This window comes from Brassica oleracea, chromosome C5, assembly GCF_000695525.1.
Source record: "Brassica oleracea var. oleracea cultivar TO1000 chromosome C5, BOL, whole genome shotgun sequence".
Lineage (NCBI taxonomy): Eukaryota > Viridiplantae > Streptophyta > Magnoliopsida > Brassicales > Brassicaceae > Brassica > Brassica oleracea.
Window position 1 is genome coordinate 248,656 of NC_027752.1, and position 19,912 is coordinate 268,567.

General features: G+C 38.5%; 5 protein-coding genes across 8 annotated transcripts; 1 reads left to right on the forward strand and 4 right to left on the reverse strand.

The window, feature by feature from the left end:
• Window positions 1–692: 692 nt before the first annotated feature.
• LOC106294952 (protein REVEILLE 3) lies at window positions 693–2,713 on the reverse strand. Of its 3 annotated transcripts, none has more exons than XM_013730677.1 (8): window positions 2,355–2,713; window positions 2,201–2,258; window positions 1,921–2,005; window positions 1,695–1,826; window positions 1,512–1,613; window positions 1,304–1,413; window positions 1,175–1,234; window positions 693–1,091 (listed from the first exon to the last, which is right to left on the reverse strand). In XM_013730677.1, exons 1-8 carry the CDS (start codon window positions 2,546–2,548, stop codon window positions 1,059–1,061), a joined length of 774 nt encoding a protein of 257 aa, XP_013586131.1. In that variant the 5' UTR covers window positions 2,549–2,713; the 3' UTR covers window positions 693–1,058. The 3 variants fall into 3 exon arrangements, with proteins under 3 accessions (XP_013586131.1, XP_013586130.1, XP_013586129.1); XM_013730676.1 differs by having other exon boundaries at window positions 694–1,091; window positions 1,921–2,011; XM_013730675.1 differs by having other exon boundaries at window positions 697–1,091; window positions 1,921–2,044.
• Window positions 2,714–3,327: 614 nt separating this feature from the next.
• On the reverse strand, window positions 3,328–5,875 carry LOC106294950 (C-terminal binding protein AN). Its single transcript, XM_013730672.1, has 7 exons — window positions 5,257–5,875; window positions 5,015–5,180; window positions 4,800–4,930; window positions 3,946–4,716; window positions 3,693–3,740; window positions 3,501–3,614; window positions 3,328–3,405 (listed from the first exon to the last, which is right to left on the reverse strand). Exons 1-7 carry the CDS (start codon window positions 5,833–5,835, stop codon window positions 3,334–3,336), a joined length of 1,881 nt encoding a protein of 626 aa, XP_013586126.1. The 5' UTR covers window positions 5,836–5,875; the 3' UTR covers window positions 3,328–3,333.
• A 110-nt stretch (window positions 5,876–5,985) lies between these two features.
• Window positions 5,986–7,535, reverse strand: LOC106294951 (uncharacterized protein At1g01500). 2 transcript variants are annotated; one of them, XM_013730673.1, is made up of 2 exons: window positions 6,699–7,535; window positions 5,986–6,630 (listed from the first exon to the last, which is right to left on the reverse strand). In XM_013730673.1, exons 1-2 carry the CDS (start codon window positions 7,449–7,451, stop codon window positions 6,406–6,408), a joined length of 978 nt encoding a protein of 325 aa, XP_013586127.1. In that variant the 5' UTR covers window positions 7,452–7,535; the 3' UTR covers window positions 5,986–6,405. The 2 variants fall into 2 exon arrangements, with proteins under 2 accessions (XP_013586127.1, XP_013586128.1); XM_013730674.1 differs by having other exon boundaries at window positions 5,987–6,627; window positions 6,702–7,535.
• Window positions 7,536–11,820: 4,285 nt separating this feature from the next.
• On the forward strand, window positions 11,821–13,775 carry LOC106343441 (FK506-binding protein 4). Its single transcript, XM_013782653.1, has 3 exons — window positions 11,821–12,077; window positions 12,388–12,463; window positions 13,035–13,775. Exons 1-3 carry the CDS (start codon window positions 12,072–12,074, stop codon window positions 13,484–13,486), a joined length of 534 nt encoding a protein of 177 aa, XP_013638107.1. The 5' UTR covers window positions 11,821–12,071; the 3' UTR covers window positions 13,487–13,775.
• A 3,255-nt stretch (window positions 13,776–17,030) lies between these two features.
• Window positions 17,031–19,796, reverse strand: LOC106293242 (1-aminocyclopropane-1-carboxylate synthase 2). Its single transcript, XM_013728897.1, has 4 exons — window positions 19,547–19,796; window positions 19,269–19,400; window positions 18,725–18,885; window positions 17,031–18,341 (listed from the first exon to the last, which is right to left on the reverse strand). The coding sequence occupies exons 1-4, from the start codon at window positions 19,724–19,726 to the stop codon at window positions 17,324–17,326; spliced, it is 1,491 nt and encodes a 496-aa protein (XP_013584351.1). The 5' UTR covers window positions 19,727–19,796; the 3' UTR covers window positions 17,031–17,323.
• Window positions 19,797–19,912: the final 116 nt, after the last annotated feature.

A 19,912-nucleotide genomic window follows, 5' to 3' on the forward strand; every position in this document is an offset into this window, starting at 1 on the left:
GGTTGCCTCCTAAAAAGGGTGGGGGGGGGGGCTATAAAGACAAAACCCATTATCGCTCTATCATATTCAATTATTCATTTCATACCAACTAAGTAATGTTACAGATTACAATAAACTAATATTTCAACCTTAGCTTTTTATATAGCACAATTATCATATATATTGACTAAAATCATGAATTATGTTGGTAAGTAGGCACAATCTATCATATGAGAGAGTGACTGGTAGTGATTTCCCCAAATGGAATTAAATGAAAGCTGTCATAAGAGGAAGAAAACAATTAAGAAAAACTTCTTTTTGACTAAACTGAAGCTCCTTTCTCCCAAACAACTGATAAATCCTTGATCTCATGGAAAATAGGCTATGGCCCATATGAATTGGTTCGAATAGTTCCATTATTTGTTTCATAATTGGGCTGTAATTCAAATTAATTGGGGCTTGTACTAGGCTGGATTCATAAAACTAAGTACTCTGGATTAGCTGTACTTGTTTCTCTTTCTTCTTGATTTAATATGAAGACCATGTTCTTATACATGCAAGTGGATGCATTATTAGTTTTTGGTTTTTACCAGCAATAAGAGGCAGACAATCTTAAACACATAAGAGTATTACAATCATGAGGCTGATCACATGCCCAAAGATCCGTAACAAAACCCTTTTGTACACAACCCATTTAATTCAGTTACTGAAGTTATTCTGTAACTGAATAACTGTCATTTTTTCTTTAGTAGGGTTTAAATTCATTAATAACAATAGCGTGAAACATAGAAAACACATGACCGAGTGTTCAAGGCTTCAAAGCTTTGCAAAACCAGGAACGTCAAAGTCCCATACTATCTTAAAGAGAAAAAAAAACTTAAACGAGCAGTGGCTGGATATTGTGTTATAGATATATCTTTCTACACAGGCTTTATCTAACACCTAATGACCTAAGATCAAAATATTCTAAACTCGAGACTCGTATGTACAAGTACAACCGCTTCACTCATTTGGTCCAGTCGCCGTAGGCATAAAGAGAAAGAGAGAGAGTAGCAGTGTTCAGTTCCTCTCTGACTTCTCTATTCACCGTTGTATGATGATATTAACCTCCTCTGTATAAAACAGACCAATCATGCCCCGTAAGCCAAAAAAATGAAGATTTAACAAACTTTGTGAAGCGATGAGTAACACTTACTTGTTCTTCAAACTCGGGGCTTGACAGGTTTACAGACAAGTTTTTCATCAATAAGAGGACCTGATGAACAAAGACATTCTCAAACGACAATTAAGATATGTTCTCGAGTAGTTGGCGATTGTCACATACCGTTTCTAGATTGATAGGATCCATTTGCTTTAACCTCTGGACATGACCTGTTGTTTTTGGATCGAATACACTTCCTATAAAGCTGTAAACTTCATCGAAATTCGGCATCACTGTGTTTCAAACACACAAACTCAGTAATCAGGCACATATATTGAAGATTGCGAACTCGTAATCAGTATATACTGCAGACAAACAGAAGATCTTGTACCTCTCTGGTCATCTGTCTCAGTAACCGTTCTCGTCCTCATCTGATCTCTAATACTACTACTACTACTAGTGCTGCAACAGTTCTCTAGGACACCCAATTCCTCTACAAATCACAAAATTCATTACCATTGAGATGATTAACAGCTCAATCCACAGCAAATTTAAGCACATATAATAATATTACCTTTGATCACTGGAATTGGCGTAATAACATTGCAACGCATTAATCCCTGATTAGGAGTACTAATCAACGGTTGTGGATCAGTGGTGTACAAATACTCATGTTCAAGCAATGCGTTTGAAGTTGTAAGAGCCACTGCACCAACCAAGAAAAAAGGCAAAAGAAAATCAGATAAGAGACAGAACATAACAGAAGCAGCTTAGTAGGAAGATTAAAAAGAAACTAGTACCACTTTTGGAAGCCTTTTGTGGATAGGGATGATTAGCTTTCCTCTTTGGTCGAGGAGGAGGAAGATGTTCGTTAGTCCCATTCTTCTGAACCTTGAGAAAGTATTTCTGCGCGTGGCTTCGTATCTACAACGAAATTAAAAAAAAAAAAAAAAAACAAGTTCAGAAAATTTTGGAAAAATCTAAAACACTAATATTATGTAATTCTCAGACAATTCTGATGATGAAATCAAATGGAATGTAATTATGATGAAGACAGATTCTATCTATAAGAGAAATAACCTGGATAACTGTTTTTGATCCAACAAAGGCCTCTATTTTCTTCCAATCACGGTCAAACCTGTATATGAGAGTTGCTGAGTTTACCACCAGAAGAAGAAATCTACAAGAAGCAGAGATAGATAGATAGATAGATAGAGAGGTCGTTTTGACATACAAATGGAGAGCTTCAATGAACTTGTCGTGTTCTTGCTCCGTCCAGTTCTCTCTAGACTTGGTGATTGTGTATGGCTTTCTAATCATCTTTGTTGGATCCTCGCTGAACGACATCGTATGGCTCCGTGCAGAAACAGGCATCGTTGTCTTCGAGTGGGGGAGAGTTGTACTGAAACCCGGTAAGTTCATATTCATGGAGGAAACAAATGAGAATGGCTAGTATCGGTGGGTTTTATTGAGACAATAAAAACTCGGAAGTTCACTTTCAAGTCTGAAAGAGAGAGAGCCTCTTGACGTTTGTGACTTTGTTGCTAGGCGAGAATGGCTGTGCTTTACTATTTACCATTACCATTACCATATACGAGGGAGAAGAAAGAGAAGGGGTCGATATAAAGGGAAATAGATTTTAGCCAAACACGTGTAAGGAGCCGGTTGCTCTTGTTCAAGACATGTGGCCAACCATCTGCTTATACTGACGTCAAACAAAAGTCTAACGTCACGTATCTACCGCTCATAGAGCGCCACATGGCTGACGATGGCAATCAGTTAATTAGTCGCGAAACAGACTGTTGCTGCTGTGGCTCGTATATAAAAGACACAGTTTCTCTCATTTGTGGTTTTACCTCAAAAACTTTCAAATCAGTCATCTTCTTAAACATCCAATTCTCTAAATTCCAACACTAAACAGCAACACATATTACTTATAAAGTTCAAAAGCAAAACAAAAACAAACATCAATCTAAGAATCTTAGCTTATCGGATATCTCCGCAAACCGAATAAAGAAAAGAGGTTAGAAACAAACACACATTACAGATAAAAAGAATATATAATAAGATTGACTGATACGAATCAGACAACACGACACCGACGACTGTAAACAACAAAATATGTGAATCCTACAAACGTAAGGGAAAAAAAAAAACATAGGAGAGAAACTCACAAGAAGAAAACTCTGGTTTCTTCTCTCTTTTTGTTTTTCTCAATCGATCCAACGTGTAACACCATCGTCTCCTACCATCGCTAGAATCTCCACACGCACCTCCAAACTCGCCTGCAACATTGTTTTAAACATTTTACACATACAAACCAACATGTTTTTTCCATTTATGTATTTGTATTGTATGGTGGTTTGACAGAGAGACTTACAGAGGCATTCCTGCAGTTGACAAGCCTGCATTCGTCCAAAGAACCTTCTAGACTCCAACTCTCCCACACATCAAAACTGTGGCTCGCAAACACAAACTCCATTCTTCTATTGATCTGCACACAACGAGTTTTAGAGCATTCCAAACTTTTGACTTACCAGTTCACGTAACTGTGTAATGTAAAAGACGGTACCTGCAATAACTTCCCACCCGCAGCAAATGATCTCAGACCCACAGTGTCCTGGAGAACAAACAAGTTCATCCACCAGTACCAATTAGCCCCATTCATATATACTATATATAATAACTTTTCTAACAAATGAGATACCGCTCAATTCAACTTTCTGTTCACCTAGCTTCTCCATTGATAGTATCAAACAACTTTCAAACTCACTCTGGCATTGCAAGCAAAGTAAATGACGAGGAAGAGGAAAAAGAAGGTTTACCTTGTTTCTGTATGCGATAATGAATTGTGCGGCCGGGTCCCGTTTGGACACGTTTGACAAAGTATCGAGGAACCAACCACCGTTTTTCGTTCTTTGCCTTGAAACATGGAGACCCGAGAGGTCTTTTGCATACATGGCTATTACATATCCATCTTTCAGCAGTTCACTTGATTTTCCGATGAACTTCTTGCTTGACCTTACAAGCTGGTTTTGTTGCATGACTTCAAGTGGTGTTTTCCTGCTTCTTGAATCCTCAGGGGAAACACATCTAGAACTGGAACTTAGTACTTCTTCGCTGTCACTCATAGCAATATCCTCTCTTCGTGAAGTACTACTTTCTTCATGTAGTCCTGATGAACCCTCTGCTCTTTGCATGTGCTTCTGCTGTGAATGCCTCTTTTTGGCTTTCTTACCGGATCTGCTACGCCTTACTTCAGGTTTTATGGCAGTGTTTTGACCGGGGCTCAGAGATTCCTTAAACTCACTAGCCTCTATAGGAACGATTTCGGTGCTAGTGAGAGTACTTTCTCCCTGTTGTTGTCTACTGGTGGATTCCACTAGTGCTAATTTGCCATGCCTGATAGGTGATACTTCTTCTTCTTCTTCTTCACTTGCTTCACTTTCCTCATCAGAAACAGTGTTGGTTGGTATTACACCATCTAAGAAAAATGATTGCAAGATAGAGATGGCCTTTTCTCTTATCTCCATCCATACTTCCTCACTGTAATCCGCACTACGTGGTAGGATTAGCACATTCGGCATTTCCTTCACCTGCAAATTCAAAACAAGATCAATAATGAAGTCCCGGATCAAATAAGAGCATAACCAGAAACAAATGGAAAAGAAATCCATACCCATGCTTCCATCCACTGAGGACCTTCAGCACCATCAATGGCGCAACCAGCTATGGTTCCATCAATTAGAAGTTGTTTCACAGCACAATCATCCAGCAGCTGGCAGCTTCCCGTATTGACAAGAAATGCCCCTAACGTACAAAAAAAAACCCAACTTTATCATCTTCAATCTAAAAAAAAATTCATGTACGCGAACAGGCAAGAAAGATCAGTACCAGGTTTGATATGCTGCAAACACTCTGCGTTGAGTATCTGAACGGTGTTGTCTGTTAACGCACAGTGAAGGGAAATGACATCACTAGCTGCTAGTAGATCATTCAATGTATCCATTCTTCGGGCAGCACGTGGGAACCTCGAGGGCCTGATTCGTCCTTCGTCTCCCTGGACAGATGCAGACGCAACCATTGACAATTTAAGGAAACATCCAATTGAGAGGAACACCACGTCACATACATACCTCAGGGACATCAAAGTAGAGCACACTCATCTTGAAAGCCAAGCTCCTGCTAGCTAGATAACGAGCAGATACAGATCTACCGATTATACCCAAAACCATACCTCGGCACCGTCTCATTCCCCTGCATAGCGGCTGGAGCGATCCGAGCCATCCGGAAGCCGACAGCGCGTGGCGAGAGAGCAAGTGCGTCCGCCTGAGGAGACCAAGGATGAGCGCCATGACGGTGTCAGCGATTTCCTCAGCTCTGGAAGTATCCACATGGACGAGGCGGAGACCTAGGTCGGCGGCGAGAGTCGAATCCACAGCTCGATCGGCAGAGCCAAGGCATAGGATGAGCTGGTGAGGACGGAGACGGCGCTGAGCTGCGCGTGGAAGGTAGGCGAGGGAATGGAGGAGGACGGCGGTGGCGGACTCGATCTTACCATCGGCGATGCGGCTGAGAGGGACGTATTCGACGCCAGCAACGCCGGCGAGTGAGTCCTGCTCGAGCGCACAATCCTCCACACAGTTGAGTGTGACGACGAGAGGAGACGGCTGGTCACGATGGGGCATTGTCGCAGACGGACGGATCTTGCTCATCTTCTCGCTGCTACTCCCGAGGACTAAAGGACATCTTAGAAATATTGGGAATTAGGGTTGAATCTTGTAAATTCGCAACAATACAGGGGCTAAACGTTGAATTTATAAATAATTTAAAGGGGTATCCCATACATATTTCTTTTAAATTCAACAGCATTAGTACTATTTGGTCCGAATCTACATGCTGGTGCTCGCCGTAATACGACGCCGTTCCAAGTTAACAGTATATACATCAGCTTATGACGTTTACAATGCCAAAACCAACTACACAAGTGAAACATGTACACTTCCTATGTCGTATTATTTCTTCTTGACCAGGAAGAAAACACAAGCTCCAGAGTGTAGCAGCGACAACAACACGAAGCAACAAATATTTGAATAAAAACAAAAGCATTTTGCAAGACGGGAACACTCACTCACTTGTGCACTGGTGTTATATGAACAAAGCCGACTATAAGCGATGAAAAAACGAAAAAGAAGTCTATACAGCTATCTACCAAAATTCTATCTCCGCTTCTTTCTTTCTATAACATCTCGACATGCCTCAGGTAGATGGTGGGGTGATGATGATCAGAAGAACCTCCTACGAAGGTTACTAGTAGTAGCATGATATGAGCGCATGAGCAATCCAACTCCAATGCCAACGCCAAGGCACATCCCAAGGCCTATCCCAACTCCAACTCTGACACCTGCATTGAACCAGGAGAGTTGACCATCCTCATCCACGTACATCCCTTCAGGGTAGTACCTCATCTTCATTTCAGACTCATCATCAACTTCTGACTCCATCATCTGCATTAAACCAAAAATCAAATCTCCACCCTAACTTAAGAATCGTCATCAAAACTATCAACACAGAAGCATACTTTCTGTTGGCGGGGGAATTCATCATCCCCAGTGGTAACAACGCCTTGCTCCTTGTCAACCTCCTCGTCCTCCGGGATAGCGTCGAGCGTCACGTGCCTGGCCACCTTCCTCCTCGGACTCGCCTGAATGGTCTTAGTCAAGATGACCGGAACACCGCCACAGCAACCAGCTATGTAAACCTCCACGGAGGGAGACGAGACGCCTAGCTTCGGCCTGAAAAACGCAGAGGAGGAGGAAGAGCCCGAACCGTTTCTCATAGCCACGTAACAATCCATGCCCCACCCAGTCTTGGCATCGCTCACCGTTCCGTTATTACTCCACGCGCCTTCGATTCTATCTAGGTTCCCGCACAGTACCATTTCCTCCTTATCGTACACCTCGAAATCGACGCACCCCGTCACGCGCACCGCCTCCGTGCTGACGTAAGTCACCTCCGACGATTCCCGGTCCACTCTGTCGCGTCGGAGTTTTAGAGACGCCGTCTGCAGGGGAGGAACGCGGACGCCGTTGACCTCGAGAGAAGCGCCGGTTTCGCGGCGAGGGTGGCGGAGGGTGAGGGAGTCGGGGACGTTCTCAACCACGCAGGGGGCGATGCGGACGTAGAACAGACGAACCTCCAGCCACGCCGATTGAGACAATTGAACTGAGGCCGGCGACGGTGCGACGGCGGAGGCTTTCATGTGGAATGATTTGGATGATGTACCCAAAGGATCCGGATGATGATGATGATGATGATCCCTCGAAATCATCGGTTCAAATGGATTGATGACGAGAGAATTCAAGGCGATTGATGAACGGAGAAATGAATTTTGTCGTTTTCGTTCGAGGTTAGGTTTTTGGGGTTTGAGATATATATTTTTCAAGGTAAAAAATTATAGTTTTTTGTTTGAAGACGCGGTAAAAACGGAGAGATTGGTCAAAGGAGAAACCGACAAGATAAAAAATACTCACTCTTACGAGGATTATAACGACACGCACGTGTGACAGTTTTGTTTGTTTGTTTTGAATGCTAATTAATATGATAACTGGGCCACAATTTCGTATTCCTTTAAGTTTGGACTTGGGCCTCATCAGATGCTATCAATCGCAATGACCCATGATCTGCACGTTGAAACTTGAAATCATCATAGAAAACTCGCAGAATAAGCATGGAGTGTGATACCGTCTGCCGTAGTGTTGTCTTTAGTAGTGTAAATCAGTGTACGTAGTTAGTGTTTTCTTACGATTATATTTACATTCTATAACAAAGTACGTTTCATCAATTTCTATTTATTTTATTTTATTAACAATCTATTTAACAAAGAGTGTATAACTTCAGTTCCTGATCCACGAAGCTAGAGGATAATTAGTGGGGGCATAAACTGGTTTTCATTAGTTTATGGGTGCACTAAACAGAGTTTTCATAATTATTTAGCTAGTTTATCTAGTTTTGCCTTGGAAAATTTTGAAATTACAAAAAAACAATGGGTGCATGTTCCTCTCTCTCTAGCTTCGTCAATGCAACTAAGTGTATATATATGTAGCTAACTATACAAAAATTATGCCAATTTAGGTGTTTTTCGAGCGCAAATTTATGATAAAACTTTATGAATGATTTTACCAAACTTACTAATGCGTGCCTGAATTATAATGCGTTTCATTTGCCAAAAGTTAATGATGTACGTAGTTCTGTTTTTTTTTTCTAGATAAGGTCACCTTTTATATCTGCAAACCTAATATTATAATAATGATTCATAAAGAAATATCATTCTACTCATTTGGATCATTGACCGTACCCCCAAATCCTCTTTTAGTCACAGCAATTATATTCTTCCCTATACGTACTTTTCTATAATTTTAGAAAGAAAAATTGTGACCCGTTGGAGCATATACCATTAGGAGATCACACACCATTCAATCTCAGATCTTGTCGGATAAATCTGACCAGCTTTGGATATATATTTATAGGCCGGTTGTAATGTTTTCTTCTTCCTCCTCTTTTTGATAACACCGAAAGACGGGGGCTTGTCACTTCATCATCAAGTTTAGTAGGCGAACTTAGTGACAAAGTTCAAATTAAATGGGATTCCTAAGGCATCAAAAACTAATTACGTTCTACTTTATTATAGAATTTGCAGTTCATGTGTATGGCCCGTAACTTAAGATCCGTGTCGGAGGTTTACTTAGTTGGTTTTACTTGTTTAATTTGCATCATGCTGTATGATTTTGACTGTAGTTTAGATTCTCATTTGTTAGTTGATCGGTTGAACTAAACAAATGCATTTCGTAACTTTTAATCATCATTTAATTCGTAGTCAGGATTTACGCTGACGCTGGATTATAATAATGCTTTAAACATTAATTAACTGACGATATACTTTGTTTTTGCCTTAATTTATACTAGTCTTTTAGCAAAAAAAAAAATTTATACTAGTCTTCAGTTGTGTATTGCATTAAGATCAATCGTTGTTTTTTATACATGTACAGTTATAAGGAATCTATACTCTCCCTATCTAATGTCCTTTTACGTATTTCCATAAATGCATTTGAAAAAGTCTTATCGTTCACTAAGTAGCACGACGTCATTTCTGAGACAAGTAAAGGGAGTAAACTAAAATGAAACGAGTTAAACCTTTAACGTCGTATACGTAATTTTAAATGTAAAACTAGCAAACCCAGGGAGCGAAACCAATTTGTTATTGAAAAACTCAAAGAGAGAACTGAGAGAGAAACTAAGAGATTTCCGACCGACGGCGAGGCTCTCTGAGCCACCGTCGGTCCGGTTGTGGAGTTTTTTTCGTTTTTAGCATCTGGCTTTTGTTCGGGGTCTCTTGATCTATCTAGGCTTCGGCGTCGCACCTCTCTATGGTGGCCGTCCGATTTGTTTCTGGGAAGGGGTGGCTTTTTCAGCACCTTCTTCGCCGGCTTTGGGTACCGGGAGGCGGTGGTTCCTTCAGCATCGCCATCGTCGGCTTCTGCTTCTGGGAGGCGGTGGCTTCCGCAGCATCGCTGGCACCGACATTCATTTTAGGGTTTTTTATTTCTCCTCATTTAGATCTACGAGTTTGAGCTTATTTGGTTTTCGCTTCTCGATCTGAATCTGTTGCCGCTTATATGTCGTAGATGATGAATCGATTGTAGACTTTAATATATGTTGGTAATTCGTAGATCCGTCTGTTTGGTTTGAAGTTTATGTGTTTGTTGGATTCGAGTATCTCGAAGGTCTGGTTGAATGGTTGAGTTCCGGTTTCGACTTTGCTGTCGTTGGTGGCCGTTGAGTCGTCGTGACGCGGTCGCTGGTACCGGAGGAAGAAAGGAGGCGTGCGGCTTCGCGTGAAGAGCGACGCCTAGCCTACTAGGGTTTCGGTGTGGGCCTCGGACCCAGTTTGTTTTACTTGGTTGTATGCCTCTGTTTTTGGGCTTCGGATTGTTGTAAGGCTTGGGCTATGCCCATTTTGGATTTAATCCTATTAATAAACTTCAGTTGGAAAAAAAAAAAACTAGCAAACCCATTACTAGCGGCTGTAAGTACAATATTCAATTTCAAACCATCAAAAGAACCATTTTAATTTGGTCAAACCATAAAGCAAAGTATTTTTGTCTATAGAATTATCTTCTCGACTAAAGTTTGCTATAAATGAATGAATAAATGATAAACTAATATACGATAAAATGTGTTTACAGTTGGTTAAAAGTCAAAAGTGTTATTACCCAAGTCCTCCTACTCCTAGGACCAGGATTCAACGGTCTAGATAAGCATCGACGGGATGCTAAGAATTGAATCTAATCTCTTGAATTTATTAGAAGCCGACTTTTTTAAATAACCATATCCCACTATAATATCTTCTCATTTGCTAAACCCGCAGTGTGCTAAAGTGCGACCCAAACACAATCCATTATTACTATTTTTGTTAGAATTTTCGAAAAATATAAGAACCTATATCTGTATTGATTTCGTGGACGTAAATTATTTAAAAGAGAAATTAGATTAATTTACGTGGGCGCACACGTGGAAATTGTAGCTGTTTCCCACTACGCTTGTAGTTTCTGAATTATTTTATTTTATTAGACTTTTGGCTGTGAGAATATTATTTGTCTTTGTTTGGGGAATCGAATTCGTGTAGAACTGGGAAACTGATGGTGGGATAGTGAGGACTCAATTATTAGATAATTTTTTTAATATATAAATTTCAGGAGAAAAATCAATCATAGAATTGTAGATTTAGACATAATTTCAAAGAGTGATATTGTAATAAAATACACTATAACAAAACTTTTGTTGTGTCTTCCTTTACATATTTACAAAGAAAAAAAAAAACTGAATAAACAACCAACAACCTTATTGGATATTGCAACATGTCTCTCGGCACCATTGTATTGTATAAAAAAACAAATAGTATAAATTTATTCTCGTCCAAAAAGAGAAATGCATGAATTAAAAATATAATTATAAAATTTCAAGTTAGGAATTTGGCCATCTTTTAAACCTCAGGGACGGTGGATTTTGGAAGCTTTGCAATAAGTTGTGTGGCGGAGAATCCAAAAAGAAGAAAGAGTAACCAATAGAGGAGCTGATCTCATTGCTAGAAGTGTAACCAAAAAGCTGAGAACTCGATCTTATGTGGCAACAGGTGCTCCTGTGTGGCTCAGACATATCTTTGACAGTGAGAGAAGCTCCCCCTCTACAAGGTTACCCTGACAAAGTTGTTGATGGTATGAGTACTGTTAGGTTGTGGTACTTTGTTTTTGACTAGGAGAAGTGATCGGAGTTATGGCGTTATGCAGGGTGTTGTTGTATCGCTTTAGGCCAACCTTTGTTTTAGCTCTGTTATGGCTAATTTCTAGTGTCTGCAACTTTGAAACTTCCATTTGCGTTAATGTTAATCAATAGATGAAAAAAAAAATTCAAGTTAGGAATTGGTTTATAATATAAAAAGGAAAAATGACGTGGATAAGGTGAAAAATAAATTTCAAAGGGTCAAAAAAAGGAAACAACAAAAACCAAAGGTCGGAAAGTAAAATGACGCTGAGCAACACTTGAAGACGTAATTACGACACGCGCCTTATCTCACGCGAATGAGATGGCTCAAAAAGAAGATCTCTTCATCCCTCTCTCTCTCGTACCATTCATTCAATTCATTATTGTTGAGACACTCTTTCTCTCTGCATGCATCTCTCTCTCTCTCTCTTGATCTCCCGTAGTTGTCAGGATTTAGGATTTTTTTTTTAATAAAAAAGATCAGTGTCCAATCTCTCTTATCATCTTCGAAAGTTTCCTATTATTTCATTCTTCTTCTCATCCTCAGTTTTCTCTAACTAAGAGACAATCTTCTTTTGCATCTCTCTCTCTCTGCAAACAAAAGCCAAATCCAAAAAAAAAACAGAGAGCAATGAAGGTTCATCTCTTACTCTTTCTCTCTCTCTCTACACTATGCAAGATTTGATTCCTAGTACTTGAATTTCTATATGAAAACGGGTTTAGATTCTTGTTCGTACACACATAAACACATGCATGCATGTCCCTGTGTGTATGTGTATGCGTATACCACACATCAGTTGTGTTTTTAGTGTATTCTTTTAAACCTTCAAATCTGTGTATACCTGAAAAGAGAAGATTAGTTAACTCATCTTTGTGCTCACGTCACTTTAGCTATATATTTCACTGAATCTCAGAGAAACTGTCTGTCTTTTGTAATAATTGTGCAGAAAATCGTGTTAAAGTTGGATCTGCATGATGATAAGGCCAAACAAAAAGCTCTTAAAACAGTTTCTACTCTCCCAGGTAATCATCCTCATCAATTATTTATTTTGTTCTCAGCAGTCAGCATGTTTCCTAGAAAATAAATTGTTAGGGTACACATTACAGATCTCTTTATGTATAGTTATCACTTATAATTCTAAGCAAACTATTAAACCATTTGTTTCCGGTCAATTTGGTCCGGTTCAGTTTCTGATTTGTTTGGTGGGGTACACGTATAAACAAGAAAATTGTTACTATAAATTTTCTTTCAACAATCACGAGCTGTTCTGACAGAGCTGTCTCCTCGTTTTCAACAGTGACGGCACGGTAAAAAGTTGCGCCATATTCAATTATTTGTGAAATGAAACCCATTGCTTTTATTTTTTATTTTTAAGTTTTGGAACAAAATCACATCAAGGGCCACTATAGCTTTCATTGAAAGATGTGCCCATCAATTATAATAAAATGTCAAGTATTTTTTGTTTGTTTTTAATCCACAGTATTTTACTTTACTTATCAGTATTGTCAATAAAATGCGGTGACTTTTATCTATAGGGAAACAACTTAAATAGTTTTAAGAAAATTGTAGTAACTTTCACCTCATTTTTAATAGGTATCGATTCGATTGCAATGGACATGAAAGAGAAGAAGTTAACGGTGATAGGAACCGTGGATCCTGTTAATGTAGTCAGTAAGCTAAGGAAGTATTGGCCGATGACGGATATCATACTGGTGGGACCTGCAAAGGAGCCGGAAAAGGAGAAGAAGGAGGAGCCAAAAAAGGAAGGTGGTGGCGAGCCGCCGAAGAAAGAAGGAGAAGCTCCAAAAGAAGAAGGTAAAAAGGAAGGAGAAGCTCCGAAGAAGGAAGAAGAGAAGAAAGAAGGTGGCGATAAGAAGGAAGGAGAGAAGAAAGATCAACCACAACCGCAGCCACTGCCTCAACCACCACCACCAGATCATGTATTGGAGCTTGTAAAGGCGTATAAAGCATATAATCCTCATCTAACAACGTATTACTACGCCCAAAGCATTGAGGAAAACCCTAACGCTTGCGTTATATGTTGAAAAACATGTATAATGTAATATAATTTGGGTGAAAAATGTGAAAAGATGGACCGATCTATACTGAAGAAGAAGAATAAGAAATAGAGGATATATCTTAGACTAAGATATGTCGATTAGGATTAGATCACTTATGTTCTTTTCCTACATAACGGGGGAGGGGATTGAAGTTCATGTTTCGAAACAGGTTCTTATTTCGATGATATGTTTTGTGTATATATCGTTGGAATGTACTATAATTTCTATTGTTTATTTGTTTGTTTGAACTTTGAAGGGAACTTTTGTATACATATATACAGTAGGATGGTGTTATATATATCGCATTTTAGTTGTGAAATACTAATTAGAGTGCTTCTATGTGTATAGTTTTATTAATATCCCATGTTATGACGAAATTGCAAACAGTTTTAGGATTCTATATATGTTTTATCTGTCACATAACTGCGCAAAATCATTAACGGTGAGCGCAACAAACCGGTTTCTCTTGCTACTTTTCTTATAAGCTACTGGCTTTTTCCATGTCCCTTTCTTTTCCATTGATGTAGTTCGTGCTGCGCTTCTGTTAAAATCAAATCTTCGTTTATGTTTCTAGTTTGATTCTTTCTTTTTTCTTTTTTTTTTGAAACACTTTTTTTTGGAACACCGATTCTTTGTAGTCTTTTTCAGCTTTGATAATTCACGAAAATTCTTCAACAAAAAAAATGTTTATAATTATTAGATTTGCAAAACAGAAAATATGTATTGGAGCCATTATATTTAAAACGTATGTGGGTGTACGTTCAGGTGCATAAATGTTGTTGGGCGGCTTATAACATTTAGCTGTAAATATGATGTGATCAATTTGTTAATTTATAATTACTTCTGTTTTGCACGAAGCGAAAGGGCATGGCCTTCATTACCATCTGATGAGTCACTTTTAGAAATGTAAAAACGAAGATATGATTCTAGATTTTCTTTTTCTTAAAAATTTTACTTTTGTTTCGATCAAATTTAAAGTTTTGACTCTTTTTTTTCTAACAACACCTAAAAGTAGACCACATTTTCAATAGATTGAATAATATAGTCTTCACATAACCAAAAAAGCATTGTAAATGTCATTTAACAAGTTGGCTCAACTTGAAACCAAATGCAATTGTGAAAGCTTTTGGGTTGGTAGCCACCTAAAATGTGCATGTGAAAAATCAAATAAAAACTTCGGCTATTTTATCATTATCATTATATTATTATTATTATTGATATAAATTATTATGGGTCAGAGGCTTAGAGCAAAATACATGACAAAGTAAACTTCCGTGAATCTAATATGATTTATTCACTACAAAGGAAAAAAAAAACGTATGCCCATGTCAGTATTTCTACGAAACAAATAAATATAATTACGTCGTTATCTTCCGTAAAATAATGTTCATTTTTTCCGTAAAATAATGTTGATGATTGTAAATGGACAGAGATACATACACTTATCTAGAAACATATTATTCTTAATGAAAAGGATTGAATCATTTTCCAAAAATATCGAATTTGATAATTGTAACATCCCGATGTGATATATAAAAAAGTTTAAAAAAATAAATTTGACTATCTATGTCATCAAAGTTGAGTTACATTTTTCGTCACACATTCATTTAAAACTCCAGAATTAAGTGTGCTTAAGCTGGAGCAGTGGAACGATGGATGACCTATCGGAAAGTGATTTGCAATATCGTGCAAGTGAGGCTAAAGCACGAGAAAAAATCGGATGGTGATTGGAAGGCAAGTAAAAAATGATGTCAAGCTTTTGAAAAATTTACGCACAGACTGTTGGAACTGGATGGGTCCACATGCCGAGAGAGCGGGCGTGAGAGGTCTATTAGTCGTGGACGGTCGGGCGTTATAAGTGGTATTAGAGCTGATTAGCCATTTCGATTATTACCTGAAAAAAACGTTTTGAGATATGTTGTGAAGCGCAACAAAGATGTTGTGGGGCGCAACAAGGATGTTGTGGGGCGCAACAAAGATGTTGTGGGGGCGCAACAAGGATGTTGTGGGGCGCAACAAGGATGTTGCGTTCTTTGAGAGGGGTTGAATTATAACATCCCGTGTTGTGATATATGAAAAGGCTTAAGAAAATTGATTTGACTATCTATATCACTAAAGTTGACTTACTTTTCCGTCACACATCCGTTTAGAATTTCAAAATTAAATGTGCTTAAGCTAGAGTAGTGGAAGGATGGGTGACTTATCGGAAAGTGATTCGCGATATCGTGCAAGTGAGGCCAAATCACGAGAAAAAGTCGAGTGGTAATTGCAGGGCCAGTAAACAATGATTTCGAGTCTTTGGAAAATTTACGCATCGACCGTTGGAACGGGATGAGGCCCACAGGCTGAGGAAACGAACGTGGAAGACCCATTAGCCGTGGACGGTCGGGACGTTATAAGTGCATATCAAGTGGTAACAACTCGTCTTGTGAGAATATAGTTAAAAGATAAAGTTTTGGGTTCGAAAAACACCAAGCGCATCAATAACCTACATAGGAAAATTAGTAAAAGTTTACATGTAAAAAATTAGTGTTGGTGTCCCGTAAAACTGTGAGTCTAAGTCGCGGGATGGGTTGTCACAATAATTTTGTCATATATTAAACAATAAGAAAATTATGCATTATAGCGAGAATTCGGGCAATGACACAACAGCGATACGTTTGTAGATTAGATCAAATCTTGGGTTTGTCTTATAATTTTATTATGCATTATAGCATATGGTTAGATCAAATCTTGGGTTGTCTTTTTTTTTCTTACTGAATCTTGGGTTATCTTATAATTTTATTTTGATGATTACCAGAAAAAAAAAAACTTTGTGTGATCATTAATAAAGTAATTTATTATATTTTTCTTACTGTGAAATAGATGAATCAGAGTATCAGACTACCGGGTTGTCATTTTGAAATTTCATTCGGGAGATTAATACGTGTATGAACCGTATCAATATCAGCCAAGAGCCGGACCAAAGCACGCCCTGTCTTCACCGCTTACCTACCAAGTGTTAAGAGCATATAAATAAAGTAATAAACACAAACACATATGTGTGGTATAAATATGGTTTCGTCAGCTTAATAACTTTCCTAATCTGAGATTTATGAAATCGACAACTACTAGCTTATAGTTTACCAAAAAAAAGCTGAATCATATCTTTTGTTTCATTCAAGCTGACGCTTAATCATAAGAGATGTCACCATGTTTGAATAGCTGAACATTCTTACCAAATTTGTCACTTTGTAACGATTTTAATAATTTGGTTTTTATCATGTATGGTGCAGCTAAACTGCTGATGAAACTTTCAGCGCCCGCCGTATTATTGGCTAAGGCACAATTATATAGAATGTTCAGGATTAAGTACACTTAATAATTGTTTTAAAAAAGAATAGGCATGGTGGCATGCATGTGTGATGTGTGAGGTATTGGGCGAACAACTAAACATGGTTCTAGAAAAATCGAATAATTAGCTTAACAAATCCTCCATTACGTACATATCAACCTCCCCAACTAATAAACTGTAGAATCCCAATTATAGATTATAAAAGTATAAATATTTCATTTATTACACACAACAATTCAAGAAAACCTTCCAAAAGGACAACTACTACATACAAGCACTACTAGGATAATCCATGGATCAAATCCTGAGTAAGAAAAAAAAAGACAGCAAGAAACTAAGCACACAAATCTTAAAAGTTACCATTTGACCCCCAGAAAAAAAGCTTGTAGTCATAAAAAAACATAAGCTTAACGACTTACTAAGTAAAGATCAATTAACACTTGGGGCGACGAGTTCATCCAATTGCTCAAGCGTCCAGCCTTATTGTTTTATGTTCGGAGAAGAGGTGAATGTGGTGACATTATCCCCGGCGAAGAGAGTCCATCCTCGTAAAGTCGTCGGAAACTCAGTCGGAGATTGCTCTGCTTCCATTTCTGCTTCTTAGCATTGTTGTTCTGAATTACCTGATCATTATCCGATGCTTTCTCAGCGGTCTTGTTGCTATTCTTGGACACAAAATCTTGGATCCGTAGAAGCGCCACATGGAGAGTATCATCATCCATGTTGGCAAAGCAAACCCTAAACCAGCCAGGTTCCGTGCACTGGAAGGAAGAGCCTGGCGAAACATTGAGCTTCACTTTGTCGATGATTATATGCCAAAGCTCAATCTCGGATTCAAACGAGTTACGAACTCTCAGTAGATGTCTCAGATCCATCCACACGAATAAACCTGCAGTGCTTATCAAGCAATTAATACCTGCTTTCTTGAGCCCTAGGGTAAAAACACCATGCCTTATCCCTAATCTTTTTGAACTTTCCATGAGGAAATTGTCCACGAAACTATCATCCGACAACATCGAAGCAAGCATGAACTGTGTCTGCGACGAAACTAGTCCGAAACTCGACATCTTTCTTGCGCATGACACAACCGAGTCGTTGTAAGAATACACTATACCAACTCTAAAACCGGGAAGTCCCATGTCTTTCGAGAGACTATAAACAATGTGAATCAAGTCAGCGTTGACTTCAGAGTCTTTGACCACCTCAGCGACGCTCACAAAATTTTCTCCAGCAAAGACGGTGGCAGCGTAGATCTCGTCAACGACTAGGTGAATGTTCTTTTTCGTGACGAATCGGACTAAGTTCTCAAGTGTGTCCTTGTCTAAGATTGTACCGAGCGGATTTGATGGGTTGGTGAAGAGTAGGCCTTTGACATTCTTGTTGGACTCTGTAGCTTTTTTGTAGGCCCATTCCACGGCCTCGACGGTTAATTTGAAGTTGTTGGAGCTGGAACAGTGAACCGGGACTATCTCGACACCTGTACGCCACCTCAAGTCTCTATCAAATCTGTAAAAGGAAAAAAAGGTTTAATGCTTCTGTGAGCTTCGCGTTGAATCAAGACCACCAAATTTAGTTGATATACCTTACACGTGTGTCAAAAGTAGAAAAGAGAGTCAAAACTTGATACTAATACTATTAACACATTTTGATTTGAAATTTGTTAACCCAAAACCAAAAGTATATGAGTGTTACATTCATGAAATTTCCCCTAACTTTTTTCTCTCTTTTCTTTAAAACCTGTTCACACTATCCATAATCATAACACTTTTTCCTTATTTTACAAAAAAAATAGCATTTTAACAATTTCCGGTCAATAATTTTGAAAATTTAAAACATATTAAAAACATTACTTTAAAATGTATATATTGTCAAAATGTGAAAATACTTACGCCGCATAATAAGGAGAGGGAACAAGAAAAACATCGCCTGGATCGGCGAGGCAGAACATAATCGTTTCATTGGCTCCGGTCGCCCCGCCACTCATCACTATCCTCTCCGGATCAAACGTTACTCTTCCACCTCTAGCCTTTCCCATGAAATGTGCAATTGCCTTCAATTTGAAAAGTTCGGTTAAATAATTGCCTTATATTAAGCTATCTTTTATCTACCAAACATATCAAAACTAGATTTCTTTATCCTATGCATTACATATCTACTGATGTTTGAATGCTATAGGTGAGATATTTGTCCAAACTGGTTATTTTGTCGATATCTGAACAAACCATGGACAAAACCGAATTAAAACAGCAAGGGAATTTACTGAAAAAAATATGTTTTACGTTTTCAAGAGTAACTATATTATCCTTAAGATATGTATGTGTGAAATATTTGTCCAAACTGGTTATTTTGTCGATATCGAACAAACCATGGTGCGTGCGTACGTCTGTTAACCTAAAATATGTACTAATGACAGACATGATTAAGTCTAAATACCTGTCTGAACTCTTTAAGGCCATGATAGTCTTGGAAATTAGCGATGTCGCTGAATTGATGAACACCCTCAGGGGTGCAAACAGAAGCTTTTGGGTTCTCTTTGATCCACTCTTTGATCAGGTCTAAACAAAGCTGTAATTTATAGAAACAAAATTGTGTTAAATGATGCATATAAAAGGTCACATTAATCATACACAAGAGAGTTTTATACACAATTGGGCGTAAACGTGTAATGCTTTATTGGTTTATTATTTGATTTGTAATATATATGGATATACCTGATTCTCTGCAAGACCCATTTGGATAATCCCGTGGGGATTTCGAGAAAGATGAAAAGGATTTTTGTCGTAAGATTTCCATCCATCAAAATACTCTGAGTTTTCTCCGTGCTGGTCGTTGGTCGCTATTCTCGACAAAATAGCACCGGTGTAACCGCCACTCTTTTTCAGAGAACCCATTTGTTGTTTCTATTCTCGCTTCTTTCTTGCAGTTTTTTTGCTTCTTCCAAGTATCAATATTGATCGTATAACTGGTTTGTGGTGTTTGTACTAATTGGTGCATGAGTATATGGTTTATATATAGGATGTAGGTTGAAAACAGTGAGGAGACCAAATAAAGTTGATATGGGGTCCCCCCTCCCCCCC

Excerpts from the sequence above, each read along its gene's own strand:
- LOC106293242 (XM_013728897.1), bottom strand. The coding sequence starts at position 19,726 with ATGGGTTCTCTGAAAAAGAGTGGCGGTTACACCGGTGCTATTTTGTCG. Across the intron at positions 19,401-19,546 it reads TGGGTCTTGCAGAGAATCAG|CTTTGTTTAGACCTGATCAA; the intron begins GTATATCCATAT and ends TATAAATTACAG. Across the intron at positions 18,886-19,268 it reads GCCTTAAAGAGTTCAGACAG|GCAATTGCACATTTCATGGG; the intron begins GTATTTAGACTT and ends TTCAAATTGAAG.
- LOC106294952 (XM_013730675.1), bottom strand. The coding sequence starts at position 2,548 with ATGAATATGAACTTACCGGGTTTCAGTACAACTCTCCCCCACTCGAAG. Across the intron at positions 2,259-2,354 it reads TTCATTGAAGCTCTCCATTT|GTTTGACCGTGATTGGAAGA; the intron begins GTATGTCAAAAC and ends TCTCATATACAG. Across the intron at positions 1,092-1,174 it reads GCCCCGAGTTTGAAGAACAA|AGGAGGTTAATATCATCATA; the intron begins GTAAGTGTTACT and ends TGTTTTATACAG.
- LOC106343441 (XM_013782653.1), top strand. Across the intron at positions 12,464-13,034 it reads AACAGTTTCTACTCTCCCAG|GTATCGATTCGATTGCAATG; the intron begins GTAATCATCCTC and ends CATTTTTAATAG.
- LOC106294951 (XM_013730673.1), bottom strand. The coding sequence starts at position 7,451 with ATGATTTCGAGGGATCATCATCATCATCATCATCCGGATCCTTTGGGT. Across the intron at positions 6,631-6,698 it reads TCCCCCGCCAACAGAAAGTA|CAGATGATGGAGTCAGAAGT; the intron begins TGCTTCTGTGTT and ends TTTGGTTTAATG.
- LOC106294950 (XM_013730672.1), bottom strand. The coding sequence starts at position 5,835 with ATGAGCAAGATCCGTCCGTCTGCGACAATGCCCCATCGTGACCAGCCG. Across the intron at positions 3,741-3,945 it reads TTATCGCATACAGAAACAAG|GACACTGTGGGTCTGAGATC; the intron begins GTAAACCTTCTT and ends TTTGTTCTCCAG. Across the intron at positions 3,406-3,500 it reads TCAACTGCAGGAATGCCTCT|GCGAGTTTGGAGGTGCGTGT; the intron begins GTAAGTCTCTCT and ends ACAATGTTGCAG.